Source organism: Macrotis lagotis, chromosome 2 (assembly GCF_037893015.1).
Source record: "Macrotis lagotis isolate mMagLag1 chromosome 2, bilby.v1.9.chrom.fasta, whole genome shotgun sequence".
NCBI classification, from domain to species: domain Eukaryota; kingdom Metazoa; phylum Chordata; class Mammalia; order Peramelemorphia; family Peramelidae; genus Macrotis; species Macrotis lagotis.
In genome coordinates this window covers 31,127,805-31,153,844 of record NC_133659.1, presented here as the reverse complement: position 1 = coordinate 31,153,844, position 26,040 = coordinate 31,127,805, and the positions used below count along the sequence as shown (strand labels likewise).

Sequence of the window (26,040 nt, the reverse complement as noted above, 5' to 3'; positions counted from 1 at the left end):
AGGCAAAATAATTTGTCCAAGATCCCATAACTAAGTCACATTTCAATCAAATCCAGAGGGAAGGAGGAGGAGGAGGAGGAGGAGGAGGAGGAGGAGGAGGAGGAGGAGGAGAGAGAGAGAGAGAGAGAGAGAGAGAGAGAGAGAGAGAGAGAAACAATATCATCTGCAAATATATAGCAAGTAGGGGTTCTTGAATAACAATGATGATGTAGATCTTTCTCTCCTAGGATGAATGGGAAAAACTCAGGACAGAGGATAGTTCCATGGACATCTATGAGCCTATCTCTTTCATGACTTTGAACAGCGTCCTGAAATGTACCTTCAGTGTCCATGATTACTACCCAGACAAAAGGTCAGTGACTGCGGGCACCTAGGATGAAGATCAAGTACTGACTATCATACTATCCCTGGTAAAACATGATGTCTTCTCTTGCAGCTTCTTGAAGCTCTACTTACAGAAACTGAACAAAATCTCTCATTTCATCTATGATCGTATGCATAACTTCCTCCATCACAGTGACTTCATTTACAAACTAACCTCTGATTTCCAGGAGTTCCAAGCTCTCTGCCAAGAAGTAAAGAAGCAACCAGGTATTTCCTGGGATGTGCACTAGCCTTAGATCCCACTACTGTCTGATGTGATGTAGTGCTCCTGAAGTCACAGAATCTGGGTTCAGTTCCTGTTTCTGACTAATTATTTATGTGTCCTCTGACAAGACAAGGAAGGAGAGGCACAGACTAGGAAGCCACTATGATGCTTCTAATTCTAGATCTATGGCCTTATGATTGACTGGGATACTCAATGCAATTCAATACAACAAGAATAATATTAAATATCTTTTATAACCCAGACTCTATGAATTAAAAGAAAGGAAGGATAATACATAGTAAAGAGCTTATTAGGGAAGAGAGGCAGGGGGATGTGATGTATTCACTGGCTTAAAAAATACAGATAAATTCATTAGATATTCATTCATATGAAAAATACTATCAGGTGGGAAGAATTAGGAAGGGGATCAGTAACGATCTGAATCCTGAGAAGAGATGTGATAAAATCTATGAATTCCAAGAGACAGTGTCTTACAGAATGAAGAGTTTCTAGGGATTCAAAAATCCAGGAGAGTAGCTAAGGGGAATTATGAGGTCAGTGTTCTTAGAGTGCTCTTAACATGAAGGATTCCACCAGCCTATCTTCTCCAACCAAGTGAAGGAAGAGACCCTGGAACTTGGTCATGCCTGAGACCATCTGAGTGATCATACCCTACTAGGGTATTGCCCAGAAACATTTCCAAATAGACAGTGAAAGGTGGGGGGACATAACAAGATAGAGTGGCTAAGCAACATAGTATCCTTGCTGTGTTACAGCAAAGTAAAACCTCTTTTGCTAAATGTTGAGTGACTTGGAAAAGACTCTTTTCATCCTAACTATGAATCTGGACTAATTGTGCTGCCATTACAACCATACCCACGCTTAGGGGCGGCTAGGTGGTGCAGTGGATAGAGCACTGGCCCTGGAGTCAGGAGTACCTGGGTTCAAATCCGGTCTCAGACACAGCAATTACCTAGCTGTGTGGCCTTGGGCAAGCCACTTAACCCCATTTGCCTTACAAAAAAACCTTTAAAAAATATACCCACAACATGCTTACATTCTAACTTCAAAGTCTGCTTTTCTTCCCAGCATTCTTAGTTCAAACACTATAATTTTCCTAGATCTCAGTCACTCATGCTCAAAACCAATGGGAAAGGACCTTCAAAGTATTTAGTCCCATCTATGCCTAATTGAGAATCCCCTCTTATAATGAGTAATAATAAAACAATAAGAAACACTAAACAGAACATAAATAAAGTGTCTTTCAAGGGGCAGGTATAAGCTTGAAAGGTTATATGTTCACTGAAAGACTGATACTACCAAATACCAAGATCAGAAAGTCACTTGCATCTCAAAGCTGGTTCACAGATGTCTCTCAGAGTCTTTGTTGGTGGCAGGATCCATGGTTCCCAGGTAATAGAAACATGTTTTCCCCCCTCTCCCTTAAACAGCTAAAGTCCTCCAGGACAGAAAGGCATCCCTCAAGAATCCAGGACAACAGGGCAAGACTGAAAAGAAAAAGCACCTGGATTTCCTGGACATTCTCTTCCAAGCCAGAGTAAGTGCAAAACTGAAAAATTAAACACCTACCTAGTGAGGCCAGCCACTTGGAGATAGACATAAAAATGAAAATTTCAAGCATCAATAAACTTCTATCAGAAAAACTACGCTTTTTAGAAAATCAATCAAATAGTCTGGCAGTCTGAAATGCTAAATACTGGTAAATCGAGGGAAGATTTCTAACTCTAGTTGGGTGAAAGTCTGATCCAATTTTATCAATTTCTGTATGGAATTCATTCACTTATTCATTTTAAAGCATTCATTAAGAGCTTGCTGTATGCAATATATACTATGCTAGTCATTTTGGGAGGTACAATGCTAATGAAGATACCTCTTCATGCTCAGAGTCTATTAAGGGGAAGAATTCAGGGAACTGTGATATGTGAGATTACAGAAGACATTAAGTTTGTCAAGACAATGCTCTAGGAAGTGCAATAGAGGGGAGGTGGAGTCTTCACCAACAAACTGTTCTATGCTGGTGCCACTTAGTCCAAGAGACCTAAATTTGAGTCTCCAAGCAGAGATAATGCCAAGATGTATTGGTCAGAGGAGGCATTGGGCTCCAAGTCAGGTGAGATGGGGATAGGAACGTATTGACGATAGAGAGGGAAAGAGCCCAAGGAACCAATATGTATTTTGTAGACTAGCTGAAATGTTAGAAGCAAAATCAAAAGAGTACTGAAATCAGTCTCTTGTGACTTGAGGGTTTTTCCCTTTACAAATGTGATTTTTCTTAGAGAAATTTTTATGATTAGCAGACAGAACAAATCCCTAACACTAGTCTTGCATCAAGGAAGACTCTTGATTTTTTTAGGATACAAATGGAAATGGTTTGACAGAAGAGGAAATAGTGGATGAAGTGAATACATTCATGTTTGCTGGCCATGACACTGTATCTTCTGGACTCTCCTGGAGCTTATACTGCTTGGCCATGAACACAGAATACCAGAAGAAATGTAGAGAAGAGATCCAAGGTATCCTGGCAGATGGAAACTCCATAGCTTGGTGAGAATTCTGAAAAGTCAATCTTGACTCCAACTTGGCCATTTATTTTTTTCCTACCTTTTAGACCAAGGGTGCCAACACTCATCCTTAATTCCTCAGATCCCCTTGGTATATTCCAGATCTATTGAAAATGATCATTCTCCCCCCAAATAGGAGAAACCCAAGACCCTCCTCCTACCTCCACCAAATATAGGCATTTCATTTCCCAGGGGAAAATAAAGTCTCAGTTAAGCAATGAGATTAATTCAACTTCAGTTTGGAAAATATTCATTAATCTTCTATGTGTTAGATCCTTTGCTAGGGACAGATCTAAAGATAGCTGTAATATAGTCCCTACAACCAAATAACTTACAGGAGCATTAAAAGGACAAATACACAAAGAATTATGGTAACTGCATTGGCTATGCCATTGTTATATCAAAATCAACATGTCCAAAAGTCAACTTCTTATGCCCTCCCCCTGAGACTTTTCCTTTCTTTAGACTTCCTTCTAACCTCACTCTCATTCTAACAGTCACTCAAGATCATTAACACCAGCTTCATTATCCTTGGCTCCTTCTGGACTAATCAGTTGGGAAGTCTTGTTAATTCTACCTGCATAACATCTCTTCCCTCCATTCCCATGGACTCTACTTGCTTAGATTATTTTAACAGTCTCCTTCCTAATAGGTTTCCCTGCATCCAGACCCTTCACTCCAAAATCTATCCTGTAGAGGTGCCAAAATGATATTCCTAACCCCTAGTTCTGATCATGTCATTCCTCCTTCATAAGCTGTCACTGATTCCCTATTGCCTCTAGATGAACATGTAAATTTTTAATTCTGACATTTAATACTTTTCTCCATCACATTCCTACATATATTTCCAGAATAATTTTGCATTACTCTCTTGTGTGTACTCTTTATAAATATTCAATCACCCTGTTCTGCTATCTTTCCCCCTCCAATTTCAATAGGCTATCTCCTCTCTCTGTGCATTTTCACAGGTTATTCTCAATTCATAATAACTGAGCATAGCAACAAGAAATAGCATTTTGCATTGCGTTAAGGTTCACAATGTGCTTTACAAAGATGATCTCATTTGATCTCCACAATGATCTGTGGGATCAAGATTTGTCTTGGTATTCCCATAGCCTAGCACAATGTCTGGCAGAGAATACAATGGTTGAGCTTAATCAATATTTGTCAGTTAAGAAGAAAACCAAAAGAGGTTTGAAGAGATGATCGATTAGAGGGTTTCTTCAAGAAGGAAAGATGAACAAGTCTGACTTCCAATGTTTGACCAATAATAGGTCCCAACCCAAGCCTTGGTATGTTCCAGTTCTGTTGGAAATGAGGATGAAAATGAACTAGTTAAAAAAATTTTTTTCAGGACAGTTGAAACATGGATTATAAAGTATGAGTCACTGAACAGAGTGGAATTGAAAATAAGCAATAAAGATGAAAAATGATGGCTTGTTTATAAAAAAGTTCCTATTTTTTATTAATAATGTATTTATATTATTTATATAATTATATGTTAGATTATATAGTTGTTTACTAATTCATATTTTATATTATTATATTTATTGTTTAGATTTGATTGTTTTCAATTTTGTTTAACTTTTATTTTCAAGTTTTCTATTTTGGTATATCATTGAGTTTTCCTACTTTTAAAGGGCTTTTTTTTAAAATAAAAGTTGTGTGCCCACTTCTTTTTTCTTTTTTTTAATTTTTATTAAAGATATTATTTGAGTTTTACAGTTTTCCCTCAATCTTGCTTCCATCCCCCCACCCCCACCCCACAGATAGCACTCCGTCACTCTTCACTTTGTTTTCATGTTGCACCTGTATCCAAATTGGGTGTGATGAGAGAGAAATCATATCCTTAAAGAGAACAGAATTCTCAGAGGTAAACAGATCAAACCATAAGACATCTGGGTTTTTTTCCAAATTAAAGGGAATAGTCCTTGTACTTTCTTCAAACTCCACAGCTCCTTCTCTGGATACAGATGGCACTCTCCTTTGCAGACAGCCAAAAATTGTACCCAATTGTTGCGCTGATGGAATGAGCAAGTCCTTCAAGGTTGAACATCACTCCCATGTTGCTGTGAGGGTGTACAGTGTTTTTCTGGTTCTGCTCATCTCACTCAGCATCAGTTCATGCAAATCCCTCCAGGTTTCCCTGAAATCCCATTCCTCCTGATTTCTAATAAAACAATAGTATTCCATGACATACATATACCACAGTTTGCTAAACCATTCCCCAATTGAAGGACATTTACTGGATTTCCAATTCTTTGCCACCACAAATAGGGCTGCTATAAATATTTTTATACAAGTAATGTTTTTACCCTTTTTCCTCATCTGTTCAGGGTATATACCCAGTAGTGGTATTGCTGGGTCAAAGGGTATGCACATTTTTGTTGCCCTTTGGGCATAGTTCCAAATAGCTCTCCAGAAGGGTTGGATGAGTTCACAGCTCCACCAACAGTGTATGTAATAGTGTCCCAGATTTCCCACATCCCTTCCAACAATGATCATTATCCTTCCTGGTCATACTGGCCAATCTGAGAGGTGTGAGGTGGTACCTGAACGAAGCTTTAATTTGCATTTCTCTAATAATTAATGATTTAGAGCATTTTTTCATATGGCTATGGATTGCTTTGATCTCCTCATCTGTAAATTGCCTTTGCAAACAAAAAGTCATTCCCCAATTGACAAATGGTCAAAGCATATCCTTTGACCATTTGTCAATTGGGGAATGACTTTTTGTTTTAAAAATATGACTCAGTTCTCTGTATATTTTAGAAATGAGTCCTTTGTCAGAATCATTAGTTGTAGAGATTGTTTCCCAATTTACTACTTTTCTTTTGATTTTGATTACATTGGTTTTACCTGTGCAAAAACTTTTTAATTTAATGTAATTGAAATCATCTAATTGGTTTTTAGTGATGTTCTCCAACTCTTCCTTAGTCATAAACTGTTCCCCTTTCCATAGATCTCACAGGTAGACTAGTCCTTGATCTTCTAATTTGCTTATAGTATTGTTTTTTGTGTCTAAATCCTGTAACCATTTGTATCTTATCTTAGTAAATGGTGTTATGTGTTTGTCTAATCTAAGTTTCTTCCAAATATCCAAGCAGTTTTTATCAAAGAGGGAGTTTTTATCCCAGTGGCTGGACTCTTTGGGTTTATCAAACAGTAGATTACTCATCTCCTGCTTTTACACCTAGTCTATTCCACTGGTCCACCACTCTATTTCTTAGCCAATACCAAACAGTTTTGATGACTGATGCTTTATAGTATAATTTTAGATCTGATAGTGCTAAGCCACCTTCGATTGCATTTTTTTTCATTAAGCTCCTGGCAATTCTTGACTTTTTATTTCTCCATATGAATTTACTTACAATTTTTCTAGCTCATTAAAGTAATTTTTTGGAATTTTGGTTGGTAGGGCACTAAACAGATAGTTTAGTTTTGGTAGAATTGTCATTTTTATTATATTAGCTCTACCTATGCATGAGCTGTTGATATTTGCCCAGTTATTTAAATCTGATTTAATTTGTGTGAGAAGTATTTTATAATTGTTTTCAAAAAGATTCTGAGTCTGTCTTGGCAAATAGACTCCCAAGTATTTTACACTGTCTGAGGTTACTTTGAATGGAATTTCTCTTTCTAGCTCTTCCTGCTGTTTCTTGCTAGTCATATATAGGAAAGTTGAGGATTTATGGGGGTTTATTTTATAACCTGTAACTTTGTGAAAATTGCTAATTGTTTCCAGTAGTTTTTTAGATGATTTCTTGGGATTCTCTAGGTAGACCATCATGTCATCTGCGAAGAGTGAGAGTTTTGTCTCTTCCTTCCCAATTCTAATTCCTTTAATTTCTTTTTCTTCTCTAATTGCTGATGCTAACATTTCTAATACAATATTGAATAGTAGTGGTGATAATGGGCACCCTTGTTTAACCCCTGATCTTATTGGGAATGCCTCTAGCATCTCCCCATTGAGTATAATGCTTGTTGATGGTTTCAGATAGATACTGCTCATTATTTTAAGGAACAATTCATTTATTCCTACATTCTCCAGTGTTTTTAATAGGAATGGATGCTGTATTTTGTCAAAAGCTTTTTCAGCATCTATTGATATGATCATATGGTTTCTGATAGGTTTGTTATTGATATAATTGAGTATACTAACACTTTTCCTAATATTGACCCAACGCTGCATTCCTGGAATAAATCCTACTTGATCATAATGGACTATCCTTGTGATGACTTGTTGTAGTTGTTTTGCTAAGATTTTATTTAGGATTTTTGCATCTATATTCATGAGGTAAATAGGTCTATAATTTTCTTTCTCTGTTTTAACTCTTCCTGGTTTAGGTAGCAGTACCATATTGGTTTCATAGAAAGAGTTAGGCAGAGTTCCATCTTTCCCTATTTTTCCAAAGAGTTTATATAGGATTGGAACCAATTGTTCCTTAAATGTTTGGTAGAATTCACTTGTGAATCCATCAGGCCCTGGAGAATGTTTTTAGGGAGTTCACTAATGGCTTGTTGAATTTCTTTTTCTGAGATAGGGTTGTTCAGGTATTTAATCTCTTCTTCATTTAACCTGGGCAACCTATATTTTTGTAAATATTCATCCATTTCACTTAGATTATCAAATTTATTGGCATAAAGTTGGGCAAAATAATTTCGAATTATTACTTTAATTTCCTCCTCATTGGTGGTGAGTTCACCTTTTTCATTTAGGATACTAGCAATTTGGTTTTCTTCTTTCTTTTTTTTAATCAAATTGACCAGAGGTTTATCAATTTTATTGGTTTTTTCATAATACCCACTTTTGGTTTTATTTATTAATTCAATAGTTTTTTTGCTTTCAATTTTATTAATTTCTCCTTTGATTTTTTAAATTTCTAATTTGGTATTTGATTGGGGATTTTTGATTTGTTCTTTCTCTAATTTTTTTAGTTGCATGTTTACTTCATTGATTTCCTCTTTCTCCAATTTATTCATATAAGCATTTAGAGCTATAATATATCCCCTGAGAGTTGCTTTGACTGAATCCCATAGGTTTTGGTATGTTGTTTCATTATTATCGTTATCTAAGATAAAATGGTTAATTCTTTCTATAATTTGTTTTTTGGTCCACTCATTTTTTAAGATGTGGTTATTCAGTTTCCAATTTGCTCTGGGTCTATGTCTCCTTGGCCCAGTATTGCATATGACTTTTATTGCATTGTGATCTGAGAAAGATGTATTCAAGATTTATGCCTTTCTGCAGTTGATCATTAGGTTTTTATGTCCTAGTACATGGTCAATTTTTGTATAAGTTCCATGTACTGCAGAGAAAAAGGTATATTCCTTCCTATCCCCATTCAGTTTCCTCCATAAGTCTACCATATCTAATTTTTCTAACAATCTATTTACCTCCCTAATTTCTTTCTTGTTTGTTTTATGATTTGATTTATCTAGATTTGATAGCGGGCGGTTGAGGTCTCCTACTAGTAGAGTTTTGCTGTCTATGTCTTCCTGTAATTCTTTCAGCTTCTCCTCTAAGAATTTGGGTGCTGTCCCACTGGGTGCATATATATTCAATATTGAAATGACTTTATTGTCTATGGTACCTTTTAGGAGGATAAAGTTTCCTTCCTTATCTCTTTTAACGCTATCTATTTTTGCTGCTGTTTTGTCTGAGATAAGGATTGCTACCCCTGCTTTTTTTTAATTCAGCTGAAGAAAAATATATTTTGCTCCAACCTTTTACCTTTAGTCTATATGTATCTCTCTGCTTCAGATGAGTTTCTTGTAAGCAGCATATTGTAGGATTCTGGTTTTTAATCCACTCTGCTATTTGCTTACGTTTTAAGGGAGAGTTCATCCCATTCACATTTAAGGTTATGATGACTAATTCTTTATTGCCCTCTGTGCTATCTTCCCTCTGTTTGTATTTTCCCCCTTTCCCCCCCTTTTATCCATATTCCCCAGTATTTTGTTTTTGAATACCACCCCTTCAGTGTTTGCCCTCCTATATCACTCCCACCCCTTTCTTTCCCCTTTCCCTGTTCCCTTCCCTTCCTTTTGTTATTTCCCCTTATTTCCTCCACTCCCCTTCCCTTTCTCTGTCCCCCCTCCCCTTTTCCCCTTTTACTTCTTGAAAGGTTAGATGTTTTATAAGTTAACTGAGTATGTGTAGGTTGACTTTAAGCCAAGTCTGATGAGAAGAAGATTCAGGTGTTTCTCCTCTACTCCCTTCTTCCCCTCTATTACCATAGGTTTTTTGTACCTCTTAGTGTAATGAGATTTGTCCCATTCAATCCCCTCCCTCCTCCCATCTCTTTCCTGTCCCCCTTTTTAGGGAGGTAGTGTATTTTTTTAGATCATTCTATCTAAGTCATAGAAAATTCTGAGTGTCTGACCCTTCTAGTTCAGTATATTCTGTTGAATAGAGTCCAAATTCCTGAGAGTTATTAGAGTCTTTCTCCCCAGTGGAGTTAAAACCAGTTACATCCCATTAGATATCAGTCTCATGGATAGGTCATGGATGTCCAGCATTTCTGGCTTGGTATATTCTCTCTGTTAGAGTTACATTTCTCAGGATTCTCAGGATTTATGAGAGTCTCTTCACCACCCCCATGCGGGATATAGCCAGTTTCAACTTGCTGGATTGCATTTTTTTCCTTTTACCACCACCCCCCCTTTTTTTTAAAGTTTTCATGTGTCTCTTGAACCTCCTGTTTGATATCCAAATTTTCTGTTTAGCTCTGGTCTTTTCATCAGAAATTTTTGGAATTCTTCCATTTCGTTAAATGTCCATCTTTTTCCCTGGAAGAGAAGGCTCAACTTTGCAGGAAAGTAGATTCTTGGCTGCATTCCAAGCTCTTGTGCTCTTCGAAATATCTCGTTCCAGGCCCTTCGATCCCTTAAAGTTGATGCAGCTAGGTCCTGCATGATCCTTACTGTGGCTCCTTGATATTTAAATTGTTTCTTTCTGGCTGCTTGCAGGATTTTCTCTTTTATCTGATAGTTCTGGAGTTTGGCCACAACATTCCTTGGTGTTTTCCTTTTAGGATCTTTTTGTGGTGGGGATTGATGTACTCTTTCAATAACTACTTTGCCCTCTGATTCCATGATGTCAAGGCAGCTTTCCATCAGTAGATCCTGTAATATTAAGTCCAGGCTTTTTTTCTCATCAATGTTTTCAGGAAGTCCTATAATTTTCAGGTTGCCCCTCCTCAATCTATTCTCGAGGTCAGTAGTTTTGTTGATGAGGTATTTCACATTTGCTTCTATTTTTTCTACTTTTTGATTTTGTTTAATTGACTCTTGCTGTCTCGTGGAGTCATTAGTTTCTGTAGACTCCATTATTTTTTGGGGGGAGGAGTTTTCTTCATTAACCTTTTCCAATTGGTCGATTCTACTTTTGAAAGAGCTTTCCATTTGACCAATTGAGGTTTTGAGAGAATTAATTTCTTTTTGCATTTGCTCATTTGAGGATCTGAAAGAATTATTCTCATTTTTGAAGGTATTAGTTGTCTCCCCCAAATTTTCCAGTTGATTTTTAAACTCCTTCCTTATTTCTTCAAGGAAGTCTTCCTGTGCTGGAGACCAGATTGTATTCTCCTCAGAGGTTCCAGGTCTCTCTGGGTTGGGGTCTTTCCCTTCCAGGAATTTTTCTATGGATCCACCTTTCCACTGACCCTTCTTCATTATGCTAAGACCTTGAGTTGGGTGGGGCTGGTTCACCTGGGCTTGGGATCTCTAAAGGCTTTACTGAGTGCAGTTTCTCTGGCTGGCCAGTAGGAGGAGCTGATTGCCCTCTCTGGGGTGTCTGTGAACTTGGTTGTGAGGCCTTCTCCCTTTGCTTGAGGGAGGAAATTGGAGCTATTGAATTCTTTTGCCTTCAATCAATGGTGGGCTTTACCCTGGCCTGAGGTGATTCCTCAGCTGGGCTGGTTCTTTTGCTCACACACCTGGGCCTGCCGGTACTCAGCCAAGGCTGCTGGGGGAGACAAATCCTGAGGTAGATTTTCCTCTCCTGTCTTTTCTTTCTGGGTTTCCTGGTTCGGATTTCTTTTAAGAGGTTTGTTTCATGTGATAGATGGGGAAGAGATCAGGAGACTTTAGAACTGTGCCTGTCTTCTCTCTGCCATCTTGGCCCCGCCCAATGCTCTTATGCCCACTTCTTGATGTAGTATTTCTTTTATTAGTGGAAGATATTTAGAAATTTCAAATTTCACTTAAGTATTGCTTTTTGTTGCATTCCAATTTTGGTATATTGTCTCACTGCTGTCACAGATACCATTTATCTTTTTTTTCTATAATTTATTCTATGATAGATCCATCCTTTAGAACTAAATTAGTTTCTAATTCATTTCTTAAAATGTTTATTCATTTTAAACTTAAGTATAAAACAAGAAAAGAAAATAGAACATTTCCATATACACAGCAGAACATGAGATGATTTAATATAAAACAACAAATTTCCTTTTCATGTAAACCTATGTAATAAATTCCACATATAGTTTTTGAAGTAATAGCTTTTCTATGCTTCCTTCTATATTTTCTTTTGTTTTCTGCTGTGTACTTCCCATTTATTTTAATATTAGCTTCAAAGACTTTAAAATAAATTTTATAGCATTAAGATTTTAAAAAGTGCATGTAATATTTCTGATCTTCAGCATTTGCTTATAAGGCATGTTATGTATTTATAAATGTTTTATTTTGTGAAGGGATCATGCCCAATTGAAAAATAGGTATAATCTTTTTTATTATTATTCAATATTCTGCAAAGATCTATCAAGTCTAATTTTAAAATTCTGTTGAGGTCTTTTTTGTTTTTACATTTTTTTGTTTTTGTTGTTACATATATAAATTTTAGCCCACAACACATTGCTATACTGTCTATTTGTCCATGTAACTTATTTAACATTTATTTTAAGAATTTAGATATCATTTGTTAAGTATATATTTAAATTTGCAATTATTTCATTGTTTATGGCACCTTTCTGTGAAATATAGTTACCTTGCTTTCTCTTTTTAGTTCATACATTTTTCCTCTTGTTTTCTCTAAGATTATGGTTGCTACTATTCCCCAACTCGGAATGAGGAAGCAGATAACAGAGTTGCCAAATGGCACCCATTCTTGTACAGTGAGCATATTCAGGTATCTCCTGGATCTCTTCCTGTTCCAGTACTTACTGACCTAGAGCCCAGTCCAAGTTCCCAGACTCTGCATTTTTCATCCAATATGATTTTGGCCAAATCTCATTCTTAAGTGTATATAGAGGTCTCTATATGTATGTATCCTCATGACAACTTGTGCTGAATTCACTCTGAATTTTCCGACTCAAATTTTATCAGGTGTTTTCTAGATCTTTGTGCAGAAGACTTGATGGGGGAATTAGATTCTGCTCTTCTGGTTGCTTTTACATCTTGATTCTGCCTCCAAAACAGTAGATTTTTCTTTTGTAACATTTCGTATTATGTTTAAAATTCTTTCCCTCCTCCCCTCTGCCATCCCATCTATTGAGAAGATAAGCAACATGATACCATTTACACATGTGAAATCATGCAAAAATACTCTCTAGAAGACTGTTTGCCCTTATTTTCAGAGAGATAATTCAACAGAGACCCAGAAAGAGACCTACATTTATAGATGTGAATAATGTATAAATTTGTTTTGCTTGATTATTCTCATTTGTTAACCAAAGAGTGATTATTTGAAGGGAAAGAACACTAGAACACTGAGGAGAGAATAGTGATAGCAATATTTTAAAAAAAGAAAGAAAATAAAGCACTTTTAATGAAATACTAAATTATATATGTATATATATATATATATATATATATAAATAGGGCAGAAAAAAGTTCAGGATTGTGTACACCTAGAACCTGAGAAGTGTGGGTATTATTGTGTTAAATTTAATATATAATGAAATACATTGATAATAGAGTAAGAGTTTTATATGGAATATCTTACTATTTACGGAAAAATTTGTGTTTGCTGATATTTCTGAAGTATATAAATTTTTTAAATTTCAAAAATTCTTTGAGGAACTAGCAAGTGTTCCTTGTCAACAAAAATAAGAATAAGTCAGATCAGTGGGAGTAAATACAAGAAACTGTGTTATGCTGGAAGTCAAGCAAAGAGAGAATACCAAGGAAGAAATTTGGTCACAATTATTAGATGCTTCAAAGAACGTAAGAAGATACCTCCATAGATACCAATTGGATGAAGAATAAAGACTATCATGGTAGATTTTTCAGGAATGGAAGAGAGCTATTGCATAGAAAGAGCATTTTTTTCCTAAAAGTTGACTGCAGAGAGGAAAAAAATGAGAAGACATTTGATAGATATGAAAGGATACGTGATTTAGAGACCTGAGAGTGTTTATAGGAAGATGGGACAGGACTAGTGAAGAGGGGGATGTTGTAGAGATGAAAGAAATAGAGAATGATCACAGCTGGTGAAAAAAAGTTCAACATCCCTTCCACTAGTCTACCTTTGCTTTTTATGCTCAATGCTTTTTTCCCCAAACATTCATTCTAATAATATTAATTCTAATTTTAAACATTAACTTTGAAGCATCCCTTTAATAGTACATTATGTTATTTATGTTATTAGTAATGAAATCAGTGAATTATGGAGAATATTCAAAAATCTATATTTTGATTTGACTTTGAAATGTGTTCTTGGTTTCCTTTTTAAGGTAATAACTCTCATTTCTGTAGTACTTTATGGTTTACAAAGTATTTTTCTCAGGACAATCTAGTGAGGGAAAGAGAGTAAAAATAATTTTTTCCAGTTTCCTGCTGAGGCAAAAATGAGAAATGATTTGACACTTTGCGGCACAAACCAAAATGGAACCCGGTACTTTGGCTCTAATTTTGATACTCTGAGAACTGAGAACATACAAACCAAGAAAGAAAGACCTTCCACAATGATTTGGTTTGGAAGAAGCTAGGAAATGGATTGATTTTTCCTCTCATGCCTGATCCTACTTGATCCCAACCAGGACATCACCTTTCAAGGTCAAGACTATCATAGTCTTTGCTAAGCTATTGCCTATTTAGTTCAAACTTATTGATTGTCTTGTTTTCCCCTCTCTTCTCTGCTCAGCTGGACAAAAGCATCATTCAAAACAGTTAAATAATAATATATATATATATATATATATATGGGTACATGTGTATATATATATGTGTGTGTGTGTGTGTGTGTGTGTGTATCTATGAGTGTAAATATTCATACATACACACACATATGACAAAATTGAGAGACTGAGTGAATGCCAGAAAGAGGAGTGCCTGAAGCCAAGTTGCTATCAGGGAGAACTAGAAAGATAACCAGAATCACACTTTAGATAATTTTTCATTTTTTTAGATTTTTGCAAGGCAAATGGGGTAAAGTGACTTGCCCAAGGCCACACAACTAGGTAATTATTAAGTGTCTGAGGTTGGATTTGAACTCAGGTCCTCCTGACTCCAGGACCAGGGCTCCATCCACTGCACCACCTAGCTGCCCCTAGATTCTTTTTCAGATGGAGGATGGATTAAATATTCTCTGAAATCCCTTGCAATACTTAGATTAGGGGAATCTATCAATGGAATACTAGTACTGGGCCAGTTCTCATAGCACTAAAGGAAACCCAAGTAATTACTTTCTTTCTCTTTCTTATCTGTGATTCCTTACAGGCACCATCTGAATCAGATGCCCTACTGTACCATGTGCATCAAGGAGGCCCTCCGCCTCTACCCACCTGCCCTCAGAACAGGCAGGCAGCTCAGGGAGCCCATCACCTTCCCAGATGGACGCTCACTCCCTGCAGGTATGTCTCTGCTCGTACACCAAATTCATTTTCCTTGGGGACCATATGAAACTAAGCCAGTGAGTCACAGGGTTTGTTGCTGAACCAGATAAGAACAGTGAGAACACCTGGCTCAGACTTGAGTCCATGTTGAGGGCTCAATCAATGACTGAGTTTTCAATAGCACCATGTAGACCTGGAGCAAAGTAACAAAAGCATGATGGACAGTTTCTAGCAATATAGGGGGAAAGAATAGGAATTTTCCAGAAGTAGAAGCATCTTAGAGGCTAACTGGTGCAACCTGGACCTGGACAAAAATTCTCTGCAGTGACTCCATCAATTGTTTTTTTTCTTGGACTATTAATTGACAGCTTCCAGGGAGAAGAGCCTACCCTCTCCAGAGCTAGACCCTTGGGCCCTAGCTTAGGTCTGGTCATGATCTAACTTTATGCCATATCCAGGCTACATTTGCCTCTGTTTGACAACCCCAACCTCTCTCTTCCTCTTTGTCTTCTCTCCTCCCTCCAACACCCCATAAACCTCAATTCTTCACTCTGGGGCCAAACAGGAAAAGTTGAATTTGTCTTCTACATTACAGTAGACCTTCAGGTGCTTGAGGTCAGTGATCCTATTCACCCTAAGTCCTCTCTTCTCCAGGCTTACACAGGGTTTCCTTGGAATCAAACCTGATTTATTCAGTACCTCTGAAAAGCCTGTACCTGTCCTGGTCATCATGGTACTCAAAGTGTAGGAGGAGAAGACACCAGCATTGACAGAATCTATATTTAGTAGGACCAGTAAGGATGTCTGAGGAACACACACACACACACACACACACACACACACACACACACACACACACACACACACAAACACACACACAGAACATTTGTGACAATACAAGGGAAGAAAACAATCCCATGTAAAGAGGTTCCTACATGGCCTAGATGTAGAATGGGATTGGGGGAGAGAAGGAGAAGGGAAGAAGAAAAACACATCTAATGTCCTTCTGTCATACCTATCTGTTTGTAAAGACTGACCTCAGATCTTGAATTAAATCCCTCCTTTTTCTCACCTCTAAGGAATCCTAGGCTCCATTAAGATTCAACTTTAACACCACTTTCTATGAAAAATCTATCTTGGTCCTTGAAATGGTTTGACCTAGCCCCTGAGTCATTTATAATATGGAATTTATGACATATTTCTATCCAGGAATTTTATCTATTATATCCATATATTTAAATATATAAATATATCCATATATTTATGAATATGATCATGATATATATTAAATATATCTATAAATTATATTATAAATATGAATACATAATTTATTTATAGATAAAGATAACATTTTTATATCGTGCATATATGACATTTATATCAAAATATTTTGTAGATTATATATTCATCTATATCTACACATCTATACACTCATGTGTATAAGTATATTATTTCATCCAGTAAGATTATAATTCCATGGTATCAAGAGCTGTTTGTCTTTTTTTCTGTGTATACTGAGATAGAAAGTTTCCATGGTACCAAAAAATGTTAATTTTCCTTTTCCTCTTTCTCCCTCTCTTCTTTCCCTTTTTTCCTCCCCCTGCCCCCCTCCTTCTATGCCACCACCCATTCTTTCATTCTAGGAATGAGAGTGACCCTAAGTTTCTGGACTCTTCACCATAACCCTGCTATCTGGGAAAATCCTGAGGTATGATTATCATTCAATGACTTATTGGCTTGGAGACCTTCTTTTAGACAGCATGACATTGCTCTGAAGCTAGACATTACTCTAAAGATATGGATTTAAATCCTACTTTGGTTATTGACTACCCCAGGAATTTAGAGAAGTCCCAGCTATAATCTCTCTGAACCTCATTTCCGCTTCCATAAAATGAAGGAGGTAGACTTAATAACCTCTAAGGTATCTTGTATTTACAAATCTATAGTAATATTTATAATCTAAGTCTTAGAATAGTGGCTAGTATATAGCAGATACTTAAAAATTGCCAATTGACCAAGAATTCTAGGAATTATTTTAAAGAATGTAGTAATTTTCATCAACATGGGCTATCTCTCCACAAACACTAATAACAATACGTTTACTCAAATGATTATCCACTCTATTAAGTACTGACTCCAATATCCTGTGCTTCCTGCATGTCATAGGTATAAATTATGATGAGCCCTAACAGTTGATCTTCCAGGGGCTGAAAAAAATTCCCACATCAAGTCAAATCCCTCATGATAAACTTCCTCTCTCTGACTCATGGTGATCATTAGATCACCTGTATGGCTTAGGAGAAAGAACAACACTCTACTGGCAAAGCCTTGAAGTACCAAGGAAGACCTGCACATCACTATCAAGTTTCAAAGAATATTGTCAGGAGAATAGAGTACAAAAGGGAAACCCACTTCTATCTCTGTGATATTCCCACGGACTCAATCACTTAATTCATACCATCACTGGTAGTTTGGGTCCCCAGAAGGATATATGTCACTACTCCTAGGTTGCTAGAGATAACCTTGTGGATGGCTATTCTCTTTAAGAGAGAATCTAATAGCTTTAATAGCTCCCACTAGTGGACTTTCTCTTCACAATGAACCTGATCTTGAGTATAGGCATTCCTAACAAAGTATGGCAAGATAAGCAATAGGAGAATGCCCACATATATGCTCATAATACAATATGGGAGAAGAATAGGCACAAACTTAAGGTAGAATGGTAGTGAAGTACTCTGGCTTCAATCAGGAGAAGAGAGAAGAGTAAATGTGACCCAAAATATTCGTTTCAAAAACACTCTATTATTTAGCTGAGATGAGTCCCCACAGAGCCCAATGTCTCCATTTGACTAAGTGGTTCATGTAGATTTGTTCCTCCTTAACTGTATGGTCAAGTTTGGAGGTTCCAATCGGCTGCTGCTCTGGGCAGGGCAGGTCATTCTGTGTCTAGGCTGAATCCTCACTAATCTCTGCTGCTGAAAGACTGTCACTTGTAGGTTTTAGACAGGTCTAGGTCACCCAGAAATTGGGCACTACCGCCAGACTTGTTGAGTGTTGGTGCAGTGTCTCTGCTGAACAAGCCGAGTTGATGGTCTCATCTTATTGTTCAATAAACAGCTGCAGTCGATGACTTGATCAGGTGCTACTGTGCCCTTCATCTGGAATATCACAAAGCTCTTTCAGCTAGGGGGACAATACTTAGCTTAAGATCAGCAGAAGCAGTTTCCCTTTATCACTTCTAGGAAGGAGATGGGAGAAGCCTTGCCTCTCGCATCAAGAGTTTCTTCTTGGAATTTATTTTTCGGGGGTTTGTTCTTGCTTTATTTTGATTTGCTCAATAAGAAGAGAGAAGAAGTGGGAGGGAGAAATTAATACATTAAAAACAATATTTGAAAGAGGTGGAGAAGAGTTTCTTCCTGACTGTAAAGGTCTTTGCTTCAATAAGTCACTCCATGATGTCCTTTGATTCAGTCATAGGGTATTCTTGGCAATGATACTAGAATGGATTTGCCATTTCCTTCTTAAAATCATTTTTAAAATGAGAAAACTGAGGCAAACAGGATTAAGTTACTTGCCCAGGGTTACATAGGTAGTAAGTGTCTAAGGTCATATTTGGATTCAGGAAGAGGAGTCTTCTGGACTGTAGGCCAAGAACTCTATGCATAATGCTTTAGAATGGTTAACCTGAGTTCAGGTGACTTCATTTCCAATGTTCATTTGGAATCTAATATTTTATAAGTGGCTAAGGATAAAAGGATGAATGATGTCTATGTCATGAAGAAAAGTTCATCTTGCTGGCTTTCTTGGAATCAATTGAGAAGCTTTCTAGGATTGGGAAAGTTTATTTTTGATCAACAGTATTTCCCCTTTGTATTTCATTGTCTTTGTCTTTTAACCTCTACAGAACTTCATATTTTGTTGAAATCTCATTGAGGCACATCTCTTCCATATCCATTACATGAAATTACTTGGATTGCTTATATGAGAAAAAGGAGGAAGCTATTTAATTGACTAAAGTCCTCCAAAGTTCAGGTTGGGGTGATTTGCCTGGGTTCTGAAACTCCGTCAAGGAGAAGACCTCTAACACATCCATTCCATCAGGGAAGCCTCTAAGTACCAGTCTGAGAATGGATGGTATCACATGGACCTTAGTCAGGGAAAGTCAGCAAAAGGATGTCTGTTAGGTGATGAGTGTTTCTCAGCAAGTGAATCTCCAAAGTAATGGAGGAACTTTGATGGACTTAGGGGACAGAGAACTTCCACTGAGGAAACACACTCTTTGAAGTATTAATATTGCTCATTTCCAAAGAAAACTAATAGAGAAGCAACTGGTAGTGATTGTCCAGGAACATCTGTGCCCAACATGACACTTCCTGAATAGCCTAAGTCAGAAAATATGTCTGGAAAAGTACTCTTCCATATAAATTGTCTCCTTCATCTAAACCTTTACCAAGTAAATATTTTCTCCTTCTTTTCATGGAGGCTCAACTATAGTCTATCATGATTAAAGATTCAGTATCTGTTATAATGGGAACAAAACTCTCAGACCTGTTCTTCTTAATATGAGGTCCTCCTTCCCAGGAAATTCTGCACAGGTGAAAAATAACATGGTTAGTTCTGAAAATTCTAACTGTTCCCAAATTACTTCCCCAAAATTTGTTCCTAAATTACTGCTAAAAAATTTTGGATAAGGCTTAAAATTTGTAAGCAATATGTTTTTTTTTTTGCAAGGCAAATGGAGTTAAGTGGCTTGCCCAAGGCCACACAGCTAGGTAATAATTAAGTGTCTGAGACCAGATTTGAACCCAGGTACTCCTGACTCCAGGGCCGGTGCTTTATCCACTGCGCCACCTAGCTGCCCCAATATGTTTTTTTTTTAATCAATGAAATCCATTAATTGTTATGGGGGGGGTCTGTGGGGTCTCATCGCAGGTCTTTGACCCTGAAAGGTTCTCCCCAGAGAATTATAAGAAGAGACATTCTTATGCTTACTTACCATTTTCTGCTGGACCCAGGTAAGGATACAACTCTGGATTATATGGGGCACTGGGTTGAAAATATCAAGAAGTTTTATATGGGAGGTACTCTTTCCCTCAGCTCCCTTTACTTCTTCCTCCTTACTAAATTTCTGTTCCCTTGAATTAATTTAATGTTGACTCTTTGCTTCAATTGTTATAATATGTATGATGATATGATAATATACATAGATACTTGGACCAGTTATTCATTCATCAAACATTTATTAAGTGCCTGCTGTGCCAGGTACAACTCACAGGTGTCTCCACATCTTGGAGTAAAGAGACAAAAATAAATCTGTCCTCACCATAAATTATTCTCCTGGGGGGGGGGGGGGGAACAGGGTAATAAGTGGAAAGAAGACAGTAGGAGACTGGCTCAAATCCCATATCTAACATGAATTACATGTGCAGCCATGGATAGAGTCAATTAACATTTCTTGGTCTGTTTTCTCATTTGTAATTTATATTCAGTGGCATTTGAGGAACCTTTAAGCTCTAGAGTGATGATTCTATGTTTCTATCCCACTCCACTAGCTGGGAAAACAAAAATAAAAGTAAAATTATCTCTTCCCCTAATGAGTTTACTTTCTACTGAAGGTGGGAATTAGCATATGAAAAGAGACAGGAGGAAATCACAACCAGAGAACCTTGTTTCAAATGCTTTTCCCAGGACTCAGTTTTTAATCATCTGTAAAATGTGGAGATTATATTCATTTCCAAGGTCCCTTCTAGCTCTTAATCTATGCATCTATGAGTCTAATGAGAGTACAAGGCTGGGAAAAGTTGAAGAAAGTTGGAGAAGGAAGACAAAACATGAATTTCCACTGATGGGTCATGGAGGAAGTAATATTACAGCTGAACTTGGTTAGAAGGACAGGGAGAGCCAGGAAGAGACCCAATATGTAGAATGTCACATTCATGAAAGATCAATTCATCTTATTTAGGGATGTGAAGGCATGAGTAGGGGACCTAATGTAAGGGAAAGGCTGGAAAGTTTGGCACTAGATTATGGAGGGCCTTGAAGGCCAGGTTGAGGAATCTGAATTACTTCAGCTGGCTATCACTCAGAGAGTTGTGTTAGCCAGTTAGGCAATAAAAATTAAATAAATACCCATTACGTGCCATACACAAAGAGGCGAGAGAGACTCCTTACCCTCAATGAACTTATGATCTAATGGGAGAAACAGCATATAAACAAGATATATTCAAGATAAATTGGAGATAATTGACAGAAAATAGGCACTAGAATTATGGAGGATCAGAAAAAGTTTGCTGTAGTCAGAAAAAGATTTCTGTAAAAAGTGGGATTTTAGTTAAGACCTGAAGGAGGCCAGGGAAGTCAGGCAACAGAGATGAGGAGAGAGAGAGAATTCTAGGGATGGGCCAACTCAGTGAAAATGCCCATAGTTCAGAAACAGAGTATTGGTTTACAGGAACAACAGAGAAGCCAATGTCCATAGAGGGAATTAGTTACAAGAATATTTATAAGACTTAAAATGGTGGAAGCGGTAACCTGTTATAAAGGGCATTAAATAGTAACAACAAATTTTTCATAAAAATGGCAAAAGGGAAAACCCACTTCTACCTCTGTGATATTCCCCTGGACTCAGGGTAGCTAGGTGGTGCAGTGGATAGAACACCGGTCTGGAGTCAGGAGTACCTGAGTTCAAATCTGCCCTCAGACACTTAATAATCACCTAGCTGTGTGGCCTTGGGCAAGCCACTTAACCCAATTTGCCTTGCAAAAACCCCCAAAATAATAATAAAGATATTCCCCTGGACTCAATTACTTAATTCATACCATTATTGGTAGTTTGGGTCCCCAGAAAGATATATGTCATTACTCCTAGGTTGCTAGAGAAAATCTTGTGGATGGCTATTCTTTTAAACACTAGCTCCCACTAGGGACTTTCTCTTCACAACCAACCTGATCTTGAGTATAGGCATTCCTAACAAAGTATAGCAAGATAAGTAACAGGAGAATGCCCACATTTATGCTTCTCTGGTGGACTTATGACAAAGAAAGCAACTCATCCCAGAGACAGAGCCATTGGAATCTGAACACAGACTGAATTCGTTTCTCAAGTCCAAGGAAGAAGAGACATGACTGGAGCAGTGCATTTGAAAATGACCTGCGGATTAAGCGTCCTGCAAACTCAGACTGATGAAACTATGTGGTATCATTAATAGGCAAAAAGGTATATACAAAATTAGGCCACATTCCAGTCAATTAAAGGATGAAACAATTAAAGCAGGAACTCCATTGCCAACAGCCAGAATGCTGTGTTGTTGCTATATAAACGTGAAGGAATAGTCCCTACTTTCAATGAGCTAGCTTTGTCAAGGGCTGATGGACTATTGACTGTTCACAAGCTAATTTCCAGAGAGGGAGAACACTATCACCAAGCATCAATAAAAAACACAAAGAGCAATGGGCACCTATCTTAAAGAATTCATGGCTGCAAAGAAAGTACATATAAAAGATGCTATTCTGCCTAGGCAGAATTTTGTAGACTGGAGGCACTTTGTTCAGTGTGGGAGCAGCAAGAAGGCCAGTTTGGCTGACTAGAAGAGAGTATGGAAAGCAGAGTAGTGTGAAGTATTTGGAGATGGAGCTGGCTTAGGAGAGAAAGAGTGCCCTGAATTAGATGGAGAATAGTCTCATTATTTTGCCAGGTCAACTCACATGTGGAATACTATCTGGACACTGCAATTTAAGATTGATGAGTTATAAGTGCATGGGGTGATTTAGTTGTCTTTCAAGTATTGGAAGCAATTTCGTCTGGAAGATGTTGTTAAGCATTTCCAGTCATGTCTGATCTGACCTTTGTGACCCCATGTGAGGTTTTCTTGGCAAAGATACTAAAGTGATTTGCCACTTCCTTCTCCAGCTCAGGAGGAAATAGAAACAAACAGGATGAAGTAACTTGCCCAAAATAACACAACCAGTTAATGTATGAGGCAGGATTTGAACTCATGAATATGAGACTTCCTGATTTCAGGTCTAATGCTCTATCCTTATGCCATATAGCTGCTGTGCTGTGGAAGATGCATTGGACTTATTCAACTTGATCCTAGACACAAGAAATAGGAGGGTTTTGGGGGAGGCAGGGGGCTGAGGAGGAGTTACAAAGAGGCAAGTTTGATCTTGCAGTAAGAAAAAAAGAAAAACTCCCTAAGGAGCAGAGCTGTCTTAAAGTGAGAGAGTCATAGGTCCATGTGGCTGTAAAGCCATGTGTTGGGAAATTCTGTAGATATGGGCATTCTGCCTCCTGAACACTTTCCAAATCCTAAGTTATAGGGTTCTCTTTCCCAGTTTCCTGTCCTTTCCCAAGTTCCTATGAATATTTGGCATCTTCTTGTCCTTAGTTTACTTTGCTGTAATATAAGAGAGTTGGACTAGGTGTTTCTTTCCCAAATCTTTTGCTTTAAAACCCTTGTCCTAAATCCTAAACCTTTTGAACCTGAAGTCTTTCTGCTCAAGGACTTAAGATTTCAAAAGCAATGTGATTGAAGAGCATGAAGAAACAAAAGAAATTATAATCGTGTTTTCTCTCCCTTTATTCCCAGGAACTGCATTGGACAGCAATTTGCCATGATTCTAATAAAAGTGGGCTTGGCCCTGACACTGCTCCGCTTTGAACTACTTCCAGATCTTGAGAAGCTTCCCATTCCCACCCCCCAAATAATTGTCAGGCCCAAGAATGGAATTCATCTGTATTTAAAACCACTCCACTAACCCATCTGTCCTGTCATGGTGGATATACTGGTCTTATGGATATAAGGGTGGTGGATTGTCAGCTATAATCAATGATGCAAACAGTTATGGAAACATGGAGGTTGGAGTGGGCTGAAGGCTTCTTCTTTGTGGAATTGGAGAGAATTATAATCTTAGAGTTGAGCAATCATTGAGGGACTTGAGGGTTTCTGGGGCCATGCCTTCCTAATTTTTTCTTGCTCAAACTAATATTAATAATAATGATGAACCTGGGTTCCCAGAATGCTCACAGCAATAGAACAGGGCTAGGGGATCTTCCAGTTCTGGAAGAAACTCTCTACTCAGGCAGTGAGAATTTCACTGCCAATAACCCACAAAAAAATTCTCAGATAAGATTCTATTGCCATGACCAAAAGAAAGTGTGATTTTAGATGGCAAGTCCAGGCAAGATTTTTTAAAACAGTAAATTCCTAGAACTGATGGTGTCTCTCAGAGATGCATGGTGAGAAGTAGAGTTGCCTGAAGATATGAATCTACTGGATTGCCATTGCAAAGAAGAGTACCAATACACCAGGGTAAGAATAGACTAGGTTGGATTCATTTCTGTCCTGCCAAACTGTGAACAAGAACCAAAAATGTTTAGTTCAGAAGCTGAGCAAGTTCTGTGTGGTGTATTAGTCCATTCTGGGACTGAGGATGGAAATCTATAAATTTTTGAACAGGAGTAAGGAGGCTCCTTTTGATCAGGAGTAATGAAGACTATGGATTTGAAGCTGAATGGGTGGCTAGCATTTCAACCATAGTCTTTGCTGCATTAAAACCTTCTGCACTTCCAAGGAGGTATGTGACAAATTGGACTTAGCTTTGTGGAATTATTCTTTTTGTGGGATCAGATAAAAATTACAAAGTGCCTTAATTCCCCTAACCTCATGCCCTCCACCCTGCCAAGACAAGAGAATGTCACTCCAAAGGTTTTTCTGCTCTTTATGTTTGGTAATAAGTTCTGATTTAATTATATCATAAAACTGGCTTATTATATATATATAGATATATGTATATATCTATATATCTATATATATATATATAAAACAATCAAGTCAGGAATCCAGAAATCAAGATGACAGACTGAGGATGAGGTTCTGTGAGCTCACAGACCCGAAGCTCCCTACTGTTGCAACAAAGGAGTGTTGAACTTACCCCACAGGGCTCCTGTCTTCAGAGCAGACAAATACTTTCCAGAGATAATGACCCCAGTTCAGATCTCATGGCAATGAATGCAAACCCAATCCCTACATGCTTCTTATCTTTCACAAAAAGAAAAATTACACTCTCATGGAAAATCTCCCTTTTTGCTGGCTTGGCATACAGAGACTTGCCTTGAGGGGTGTGATGGGTTTTTGTAAGAAAGAATATTAACCTGGGAGCTGAGTCAATCAGTCTCATTCTGATGGACTTCTTTTCTGTGGAGATGAGCCATAAGAGTATTAGAACTTGTTATCTTGGTATCCACAGACATCAGATACTCTATGGATAGATTTCAGAGGGGTTCTTGTCCCTTTTAATATTTGGACTTGAAACTTTTATAACTATATTTTGACATAAATGGTTTCATTTGCAATCTTATGCAATTTATTTTATTCTAAATATAGGGTTCATGGGTTTCACAGGATGCCAAAGGGGTCCAAGATGAAGAAAAAGGTTGTGAAGTCCTGCATTAAGGAACATCTCAAGGCTATAAAAAAAGGAATGTATAGCCATCTTTACCAGAAGCTATGAGACTTAGAAAGTGTTTCTGCAAGGAAACATACACACCAAGAATGCAAAGAATACATAGGTCTTTTAATATGATCAATATTGAACTCATTTTTTACTAACCCTAATTTCATTTGATCTTTTATTTACAAACATGGAAATGCTATACATCATAAGAATAGAAATCTACTTGGAAATATTTTGTGTGTTACTCTGGAGAAAAGAAAGGAAAGGGACTTCTGGTCAAACCTCCTGGGTTTCCTATGAACCAATAGTAGTCAAGTCTTTTAACAGACTTTAGAATGACAGAACACAGCAAAGAACAGAGTGGGCCATCTCCCAGCAAGGTCTGCCTTGGGGAAGCCCCTGATGTTCCTGCACAAATAGGTCAGCAAGGTTGCTGACTTCCCCACCCTGAGAGAGCCTCCAGTCCTTCCAGCCCATTGACCTAGCCCAGTGTCTGAGCTGCCTGTGGACAACCCAGAGATAGCCCCAGGGAGTGGGAGAGTGGGAGATTGACATCCCCAGCACAGACAACATAGAGAGAGAGAGAGAGAGAGAGAGAGAGAGAGAGAGAGAGAGAGAGAGAGCTCCTCAGACC

At 37.7% G+C, this 26,040-nt stretch overlaps 1 protein-coding gene across 1 annotated transcript in view; it reads left to right on the top strand.

The window, feature by feature from the left end:
• Positions 1-26,040, top strand: part of LOC141512510 (taurochenodeoxycholic 6 alpha-hydroxylase-like) — a 47,579-nt gene extending 21,539 nt beyond the window's left edge. The window contains exons 6-13 of the mRNA XM_074221506.1: positions 228-352; positions 437-591; positions 2,041-2,147; positions 2,964-3,154; positions 14,836-14,969; positions 16,595-16,659; positions 19,884-19,966; positions 23,540-26,040. Coding sequence (XP_074077607.1) covers positions 228-352; positions 437-591; positions 2,041-2,147; positions 2,964-3,154; positions 14,836-14,969; positions 16,595-16,659; positions 19,884-19,966; positions 23,540-23,708 — 1,029 coding nt within the window. The 3' untranslated portion in view covers positions 23,709-26,040. The remainder of the gene's footprint in view (positions 1-227; positions 353-436; positions 592-2,040; positions 2,148-2,963; positions 3,155-14,835; positions 14,970-16,594; positions 16,660-19,883; positions 19,967-23,539) is intronic.